The 10,614-nt window shown below is 38.4% G+C and overlaps 1 protein-coding gene across 28 annotated transcripts in view; it reads left to right on the top strand.

Moving 5' to 3' along the window:
* Positions 1–10,614, top strand: part of LOC115417777 (uncharacterized) — a 192,250-nt gene that overhangs the window by 101,637 nt on the left and 79,999 nt on the right. For 3 of the 28 annotated variants that reach the window (XM_030131880.1, XM_030131884.1, XM_030131883.1), the window contains one exon: positions 195–1,583. The exons of 23 other annotated variants lie outside the window; for them this stretch is intronic. In XM_030131880.1, the coding sequence (XP_029987740.1) occupies positions 195–479 (285 nt within the window). In that variant the 3' untranslated portion in view covers positions 480–1,583. Of the gene's footprint in view, positions 1–42; positions 1,584–10,614 lie in introns of those variants that run through there. 2 more of the 28 variants (XM_030131882.1, XM_030131881.1) reach the window with 2 other exon arrangements.

The following is a 10,614-nucleotide window of genomic DNA, read 5'->3' on the forward strand; positions in this document are numbered from 1 at the left end:
TGGAAGATCTGAAGATGAAACATGAAGATCTGAAGATGAAACATGAAGAAGAGGCCAGAAAGAAAGCAGAAGAATTCAATGAATTCACAGAGAAACTCAGAAGGAAATTTGAAACTAAGAAGGAAGAATATGAGAAACATATGAAGGAAAAAGATGAGAAGTACGACCTGTTAAAGGCTCTGTCTGTCCACAATGAAAAAGAATGGATGAAAAAACATCAGGAGGAAATCAACGACTTGGTCAAATGTATGAAGAAGAAGAGCAACAATCTGACAAAAATCAGTGAGTTACTGAGTAAACAGGAAAAAGAAATGGAGAATGTCAAAGATCAGGAGGAAAAAGGAAATCTGCAGAAAAAACATGAAGCAGAAACAAATAAACTGATAGAGTCACTCCTGCAGGAAGTGGACAGAGGCTTTTGGTCAGGCTTCATAGCTTCTTTAAAAAACTTATTTAGTTCTAAAACAGCACAAGAATAAGAGTGCACTTTGAAATCTTGATTTTTCTATTGTTTCCATTTTCTAAGTGCATTTTTAAACACAGTGATACTGTATGAATATATGTATAACTGTAGTGAATATCACTGTCACAGAAAAACATCAGCGTGCAATGACTCTTGGGATATTGTAGGTTCCAGGGGATCTAATGTCCCTCTGCCTTTGAAATGAGACAGCCTCCACACTGAATATGAGCATAGAGCCTGGAACTTCCTGTTACCAGTAGGTGGCACCGTGTGAATTTGATCATGTACATTTTTATTATAACTTCAGCTTCGTGGCAGAACATCAAAATTTTCCACATTGCCATGGCCACACATTTCAAGGAAATGTCACCATTTTCTGAACTTTGCATCTCAAAGGTCTTTACCTGAAGTCACTAGCTTTAATTTTGGGCAGTTTGTTCATTTTAATTCATTTGTTTTTTCTTTTTGGTTCAGGATTTGGCTCCTAGTGGCTGGACCTGGTCCATATTTATACTAAATTTAGTCCATTTAAGTCAAACCATCTTTGAACATTTGTACCAGTGTTATCAGGCCATTTTACCACATATTTAAAAATATTATTTTCACCACTGCATTGGTCAGCAGAATAACTTCATTCTCTTAAAATATTCTCTATTTTTGGGACAGTGTGGTTTTCAGATGATGATTTATATGAAATGTTCATATAAGGTGGAAGATTTCTTTTATAATCTACTACTATAATCTACTTGGGTGCACTGCTGTTTCCTATTGTTTATTTCTTGTTTATTTTCTTTGTGTTCAGGTGTAACTCCTGTTTATTTCTAGTCTGTTTAATGTCATCATTATATTCACATGTGATGTGTTTCCTCCCAAAACCTTATTCTACAAATGATCAGAAACAAACCAGTTCATCACTGATTTTGTCCTCTATATTTTACAATAAACACATTTAATGGTTCATTTTTCTCAGAGTGGAGGTGTAATTAATTCATGTTTTCTTTTAAAACATAATGTGCATTTCCACGTCGCATTTGACAAGAACATACATTTTGTTTAAATGAACATTTAACAAAGATCATTTTTACTCCATAATGAATTCAATAAAAGTCCTTATCATGTACTGGACTACTAATGTGTATTATTCATATGAAACTGTAAAATAAATCCTGCAAATTACTTTATATGATTCTGATTAATAATTAAGTCTGTTGTAGAAATTTGCATTGGTTAAATTAACAATTTAAAACATTTTATTTGATAGTTCTGTGGTTTTTTCTTTTTTCTGTTCAGAGCACATACACATTTTCTGTAAATCTGTCTTACATTCTTTACCGTCAAACCTGAACCACTGCAGCAAAATCTACTAAATTCACCATCAGTTTCATCTCCACAGTGTCTGTTCATTTAACACTAACAGGAGGTAGACACTCTTTATGTAGTTAAACAAAAGAAAAATATATGAAACGTGAAGTAGAATTAAATATATCAAGATAATTCATGTTTTATCGTCCAGTTAAACAAGTCTTTGGAACTATATATGATTTCCATTTTTGTACTTATTAAAAAACAATTTTAAAGCATATTTTACTAAAATGAAACAAAAATGTGCATTTGTTCATTCGTCCACATATGCACAGATTATTAATCAGTGTCATTTTAATTCTTTCTGCTTTTCTGAAAACTGTTTGTGTGTCCGCTGTAAATAATCAAAATCTAAAATATATGAAATATCATTTCTAATAAAGAAGTTCAAAGACATTTTCCTTTTTTCACCAGCTGTGTTTGTGTCAGACACTGAAGCGTTGTTCAAGGTAGATTTAATGTCGTTGTCTAATCATAGAAATGGACAGTGCTTCCATTTGAACCTTCACTGTAACACTTCACAGCTGGAAAACACACTGAAATAATGGGGTTTGAAAGTCTGACACTGAATGATTTTATGTTTGGTTCCACTGCATGAAAAGTGGGGGGTTTGTCAGTTAACGTCACTGTAAATTGCTTTGGAACTTCAAATTAACACCTACTAGTGGGAATTTAAAGTCAGCACAGAAAATTCTCTCCAACTGCCTGGAATTGCCTTGAATTCCCAACTTGTGGTTAGAGAGCCTTGGCAATAACCCCTCCCCCAGCCCCTTGGGCTATGTGAGGTTTTCATATCTAAATTGTCCTGCTGTGAGGTATACAAATGCAAACTGAGTCGTACATGACACAGCAGTTTACAGTGGAGGAGAGACAACTACTCAATGACTTGAACCAGGCAGACACTGCTGGATGAGCGACCAGACTGTGGACAAGAACCAGAAAAAAGGCTGGAGCACAATCCAAAAATTGTGGTAAGTACATATTCAATTAATTATTAGATGTGTGCTATTTGGGTGGGAATTTTATCTTAGTGTGACTTTCTTAGTTAATTGCACAGTGTATGATAGTGTGGTTTTACATGTGGAACTGATTAAAGTCATGAATCTGTCACATTGACCTGCTTGAACCTGGAGGGGTTTGTTCCCCAAAGTGACAGATTTTTTGTCTTGTATTTTTTTAGGAAGGTGTGCGCTGTCTGCATAACAGTGAAGGAAACAACAGACAATTTGAACCAGAGCAAAGGTAAGATTTTATAGAGCCTGGATCCATTCTGCTCTATAGAAGTGAATGTATGCCTTTTCTGAACTATTTCTATTTGGTTTTCAGACTGAGCTCACCCACAATGAAGCAGTGACTTCTCATTTAATGGCAGCTCCAGCTGCAAGTCCAGGCTTGAATGGAGTAGAACATGGAGTCCTGTTGATGAAGTAACTTTAATAGTTTTTTGTGTTTTGCTTCTTTATTCAGTCCCTCCAGGATTTCACGATGTTGCGATCGCAACTGTTAATGCAAATTCAACCAATCACCGCAAATTCTGCGCGGCGCTGCAATTTCGTCCAATCATTTTCCGCAAATTTGACCAATCACCTTAGCCCCGTATCTCCCCACCCCCCTCTACATCCCATTTATGTCATCATGTTCAGTTCCTAGTTGACATTTGAGAAGATGAAGACATGTGCGATGCATAACACCCACATTTACCAACAAATATCACTGCCAAAGTTCATGCAGGTCAGTTTCCAGATGTGTTACACAAAAGCGGAAGTATACCGTTCTGTGGTGGAACACAAATGAAAGTGGCTGCTCCACAGACACTTTTCAACCGCAAAACATGCAAGGAGAACGGCTGAAACTGGAAGAGGACAGACGAGACAAGTCACAATGACAGAGGCTGTTGGATCCAGAACAAGAGCAGGAGCTGAAAGGGTCAAGGTTAGCGCAGATATACTGTATAAGGCAACAGAAGAGAAGAAGAAAGAACCTGTGGAGGCACTCTTTCCTTTTTCTATATTGTGTGTGTGTACGTGCGTGCGTGCATGTGCGTGAGGGAGTGCGAGCGCAAGTCTGTGTGTGGAGTTAAAAAAAGGAGCTCACAAACAAAAATTGTCTTTAAACTTGGTGTTAATATTAATGTTTACTCTAATGTGTTAGAAAGCAACCCAAGTTTGGCTGCACTGTGTGCCTGTTTGTGTGTGTGTGTGTGTGTGTGTGTGTAGGGGTGTGTGTGTCTCTGTGTGTGCACGTGTGTCTCTATGTGTGCATGTCCGTCTCTGTGTGTGCATGTAACCCATCTAACCCTAACCCTAAATATACTACTATATCATTAAGGAAGCAAAAGTCATGTGTTGTGTTGTATAAATGTGAGATGGGGGTGGGATTTAATAAGTGTTCTTCTTCCCACTCCTTTTTGAGCAGTATATATTGAATTTATTTTGTTATTACCAGTGTACATGGCAATTGATATTTTGTCTTGATTATCTTTATTTATTAGTGTATTCGCTCTGATATTAGTTCCTTGTACACAAAAAATGTTTAATTTTTTCTTCTGCTCAAAACAAATGAATAAATGAAAATAAAAGCCTGTTTTGTTTAAAATCATTGCTTCCTGGTGCTTTTTAAGGCTAAAAACACAAAAAAGACTGTTCTAGGTAATTTGTAAATGCCCATGTTCCAGTGATTATAATAAAAGAAGCCTAAAAAAATTGCAACTTTCATCACAATTTGTTTGGAAAAGCTGCTGCAAAATCAGGCATTTTAGGCCGCAACAATAAAAAAAAAAAGCCCGTGAAATCCTGGAGGGACTGTTTATTGTTATAATCCCATGCAGCTATTTTTTTTACTCTTCCTAACTTGTATATTTTAATTCCAGCGGCCAAAGAGGGGTGAACTGGCCAACAAGGAGGAGATTTTTGGAGGGGGGCCACAACTGATATGATGTCTGATGAAGAAGATGGCACTGCTGTTTGGACATCTGGGTTGACTGTAAGGCCTCCATCCTTCCAGAGTCTGGAGCTCTCAAACCTTTGTGCTGCACTCCACCAGACACAACAGTGGAACCCAACATATGTTCCTACCCACCACAGAAGACTGGACTGGGCCACCCTCAGAGAAGATGGCACCAACACTTATCTGACTTTTACTTACTTTTTGAATTTTAAGTTAGTTTTAATTTGAAAATGTTGTCATTTTTATTTATTCTAAAAGTTTGTTTTAATTTGAAAGTGTTGGCACTTTTTCTTAAATATGTAAGTGTGCTTTTTGCATTCTGCCTTTTATTAAAGCTTGTCTTTATTTTTTAACATGATCTTGGCAGTCGTGTTCTTTCTTAATTGATAATGGTGGTGGTGTTTTCAGTATGTAAATTATTAGCCTGCAACAATAAATAAATAAATAACCTGAATAATAAAAACAATCATAATAGTATTATTTATAATGAGTGGGGCATATTATAATGCTATACAGATGACCAGTACTGTCCAAACACATGTGAGTTGTCCTTTGAAATGTCTGTAGTAACATCCAATGGGTTGATTAAAAAAAAAACATCCAATGGATGTTGAGGCCAGACATGGTGTCTGCCAGTAATATTCAAATGTAAATTAGGGCCATTCACACCTCTGCTGTGAGGTGTTAACCCCCCACCCCTCCATATCCCCCACCTCTGATGATCCCATTTCATCATTTGCAGTTTCCGGCATAGCTGAACTTCTCTGTAAACTCACAAAAATTACCGGGAATCATTGAAGTTAGCGGGTGTTTATGGGGCTGATAATCTGGTTTTTTTATGCAGTGTTCAGGTTCTAAAATGGACTTAAGGTTCAGATTTAACACAATATATTAAAATCATTCAGTCTTTGAGGTTTTTATGTTCCAATAGTTGAAGACCATGTGTGACCAGATCAGATTTGGACCGGTTCAACATTGTACATTAACCTGGTTAGTGGTAGTTCAATTAGTAACAGCACTTCTAGTATTTGACAAATGTAGTTCAGTTTGATGGACAGCAGTGGGTGGGTCTGAGTCTCTCTCTCTCTCCTTGTCTTTCTCAGTCTCTCTCTCTTCCTAACAGTCTCTGTCAGTCAATGTTGTAGAAGATGACAGTGTTTCCACAGTAACTGTGGAGCCTCTGAATGTCTTATTGATCTGATGACCATGAAAAGATGAAGAACTGTATTTTACACCAATTATTGACATGGATTGATAGGATTAGTGGATCAACAGGTATTAAACAGTTTAGATCAGTAGATGGTTTAGGTTTTTGTTGTTGTTTCAGTCTTTATAAGTTAAAGTCGTGTCTGTATTTAGTGTTTTATTACGTTACTTTACCTACAGATAGTTTTCAGGATCATTTATCACTAATGATCTTTGACCAGGTTTACTGAAGGTGTTGACTGGGATTCTGGTTTAGAACATAGACGCATCGCCCACTCAATGCCCCGCCCACTGGACAGGTAAAGCAGCGGCAGGTGAGATGATTCTGTTGGAACATTATTAACCCACTGATGTCCATGGACCACACCGACACCAGGTGAGTGTTAAATCCAATAAAACCACATCAGTGTAAAGTGGACCCACTGAGGCTGATGGAGTTTTAATGTGTTGACCTCCAGACCAGTGACCACCTGGATGGAAATCCACCAACAGAACCAGAACTCCACCATGACAGACTGACCGTCGACAGTCGACTCAGGTAAAACTAAACTATAATTAGAAATGATCTTCCTCACATTAAATGTGTTAAATCCTACATACTTTAATCAGATGAATTGAAACCAAATGACCAAAGTTGATCAGATGTTTTTCATGTCTATAATAGTGTTTATTCCACATATATACTGGTTTGGGTCCATTTGTAAATGTTCCAGTAAACAGAACCTGTAAAGTCTATTTATTCTAATGAACAGACAGTGTTTTCCTTTGAGACTCAAACCCATTCCATCATTAATTCACAGATTTGACATTTAGACACAGACTGTATCTGTGAAACTACAGACAAAAAGACTGACATTTGGACTGAATTTACTCTGATTACAGACTCAGACTGAATAAAGGTTCACCACTGTTATTATACAGGCGTTTACTTGTGACCAATGAATCAGTTAAATGGATTTTCAAAGTTTTGTAAATGTTCACTTTATAAAAATCAAGTTGGATCAAAATTTATCAAGACATTAATGTGTAGCACCAGTTCAAAGTTCAGTATAAAGGTAATTAAATATTATAACGTCCATAAAACAACAGCAGTGTCACTGATAACACAACAAGGTTCATTCAGGCCTTACATTTATGAAATTATTACCATTTAGAACCTTCGTGTAAGACACAACTGAACTCCAAATGAAAAACATATGAAGTGTATTTTCTATTTTAACACAGAATGTGAGCAGTAGATCTACACCAGTTTATATCCCCTCTTTTACTGAAATACTGAGTTTTATTTTAAACAACACATTATATTATTTAACAGTAGGGTTGTGCGATATGACGATATTAGATCGTAAAGGATTAGAACATATTGACAATCTGACAAAACAGAGATGTGGTGGAATAGTCTATAATCTGATGTAGTCAGAGTCATAGAGGATTCATCGGCTCTGGATGGACTTATATGAGACGCATCATGTCAGTTCACGTCCACGTCACGTGGATTTCACGTTGGGTAGTGGGAGTCATGTATGGCAGGCCAAGTCTATCACACTTCACTACTCCCAGAACACGTTTGGTGTAAAAAAAAAAAAAAAAAATGGCGCAAACCATCAAAATGTCATTTTGTCTGTCTGTCCTCTACCTATTGGGTGATGACAGTTCAACTTTAGTGGCTGTGAAAGCCAGGGGGCGGAGACAATTATAATACTAGAAAACGCTGCTTTTTACGCCACCTAAAGTGACACAGAGCGACATGAAATACAGTGTTCTGAAGAACCAGAAGGTGGCATTTTTTACGCTGTTCTTAAAACACTACTTTACACCTTAAAAAACTGCGTATTTGTGTGAATTTATGCTGTATTTCATCTTTTTATGCTGTAAAAAACGGCATTTTGATGGTTTGGACGCCTTTTTTTTTTTTTTTTTTTTTTTTTTACACCAAACGTGTTCTGGCAGTAGTGAACTGTGATAGACTTGGCCTGCCATACATGACTCCCACTACACAACGTGAAATCCATGTGACGTGGACGTGAACCGACATGATGCGTCTCATATAAGTCCATCCAGAGCCGTTGAATCCTCTATGACTCTGACTACATCAGATTATAGACTATTCCACCACCTCTCCGTTTTGTCAGATCGTCTGTCAATCAATCAATCAATCTTTATTTATATAGGACTTTTCATACATTGAGGATGTAGCACAAAGTGCTTTACATATAAGTTTAAAAATCAGTACCACCCCCCACACACACACCCACCCACTTACACACACACGCACACATATGCACACACACAAGTACATACACACTTAAAAAGACTGACTGAGCACGAGAGGACCAGAAAGTACAAGTAAAAGAGGAGGCGCTGTCTCAGGGAGTCATCCGCACCAGGAGGCAGTCACTGACCCCGGCAACCAGGCACCACCGACACATTGGTACATCCCAACCAGTGGGAGAGGGCCAATTGCCACTGCAACGCGGCGGCAGGGACCCCCACCCACCAGAAAGGAGCAGACCCCAGTGAAGGAAGGCGCCACAGCCACCAGAGTCCACAGCTGCCCCCCGGCACGGAGGGCTCCCTCTGATGAAACACTGGAGAATATAGATAAGAAACATTAAAAAGATGTAAAAGCATTGATTAAAAGAATCTAAATGTAAGACATATATATAAAAATATAATATAACCATAAAGCATCAAATGGATAAAACAGAGGTATTAGTTAAAAGCCAAATTAAAGAGGTGGGTCTTGAGCCTGGTTTTAAAAAGATCCTTCACAATCTAATATTGTCATATCGCACAACCCTACTGTTAAATAATATAATGTGTTGTTTAAAATAAAACTCAGCATTTCAATAAAAGAGGGGATATAAACTGGTGTAGCTCTACTGCGCACATTCTGTGTTAAAATAGAAAATACACTTTATATGTTTTTCATTTGGAGTTCAGTTGTGTCTTATACGTAGGTTCTAAATGGTAATAATTTCATAAATGTAAGGCCTGAATGAACCTTGTTGTGTTATCAGTGATACTGCTGTTTTTGTATGGACGTTATAATATTTAATTCACAGACTCACCCTTTGAAACGATGACTGATACCACTAGGACAGCCTGAAACACTTAAAGCTATACTGTATGATGTGGCATTTTTACACTTTTCTTTTGTCATCTTAAAATGCTCCTAATAAGTGTGTGTCAAACTAAAATGTAAAAGAAATCCGCCAGGTATTGAAACTCAAAAATGTTTAATTCTCGTATATTTCTGATAAAAGTCTGACCAATCATTTTAGTCGGTCCGAATAAAATAATTGGCCGAACCTGACTGAGCCTCCTGTCAGTCATCCATTACGGCCGTCCAGCATCCGATCCATTATCGCCGTCTACCTCTGAATCCATTATCGCCGCCTCACATCCCATATGTGTCCCTCTGAATCTGACGCTTCACTGGCACTGCTTCTCCTGTCACTGACCACAGTCTACTGTCTAGGATGTGTTTGGATAGAACTGACATGCACATGTGGAAGGAAATAAACGGATTTATGAACAGAAACAACAACTGAGGGGCACAAACAGGAGTCTGATGAATGAAGGATGGAGATAAAAGTCCGGAAGTCAGCTGTACTGGACTGAACAGGTCTGCATAAAGCTCAGCTTTTCTGACGGTGGGACTCATACAGGTACATGTACATGGTGTCACACATGTAAGATGATGTAGGATGATAAATGTATGGACTATGAAACTTCAAATGTCCATGGAAAATTCGCGGAGGCTGCGCGTTCACAGTGCGCGCGCCCATCCCCTGGGCACTGCAGTGAAGACCCTGACCCAGTACTGCACAGACCAGGTCTACTGATGGAACAGGAGCCACGGGCCTGCGGCAGGTGGATGATGCATCTGATTACTGAGGGAGGGGTCCGCGGACACGCCAAAACGGACCGGACCTCCACCTCTGCTTCCTCCTCCGTTTCCATCGCGCATCAGATGAGAGGAGGAGAGAGGAGGAGGAGCCTCAGAGCTCAGGCAGAGGGAAGGGGGCGGGGCTTTGGAGGGAGGCGGGTTGTTCATGTTCAAACTTTTACTAAGTGCTGTGAGAAATGCCACATCGGTAGGTAGAGCTTTAATGTAAAAAAGACTAATGTAGCTTAATATCCAAAAAGTGTGATTAATCATCACCAAATTTATTTAATAAATTGTCTGTCTGTCTCTGCCTAAAATGAACTGCACTTCCATCGTATGGACTTGGTTTGGCTTTTCCCCAAACGACAAAGTACGAACAACAGTAATTTGTAAAATTTGCACAGTCACGGTTTGCATATGGGATGGCAACACTACGAACCTGTTCAATCAGCTGAAGAGACAACATCCAAAACAGTATGAGAACAAAACTGAACTAGACCAACCACAGACAGACCCTAACCCTAACCCAAATAGTATGAGTCCAACTGAACTAGACCAACCAGACCACAGCCAGAGGAAACAGGTAGAATTAAACAAACGACAAAACAACTTTAACACAAGCATTTAATAAAGACACTCTGTATGAGAAGAGGAGCAAATGGAGGAAAGAGGGAACGGAAGCAGTGACTTTAACCTGCAAAAGATATGATTCCCTTCAAAACAGCTGAAAACCAGGGGTTCAACA

Source organism: Sphaeramia orbicularis, chromosome 4 (assembly GCF_902148855.1).
Source record: "Sphaeramia orbicularis chromosome 4, fSphaOr1.1, whole genome shotgun sequence".
Taxonomy (NCBI): domain Eukaryota; kingdom Metazoa; phylum Chordata; class Actinopteri; order Kurtiformes; family Apogonidae; genus Sphaeramia; species Sphaeramia orbicularis.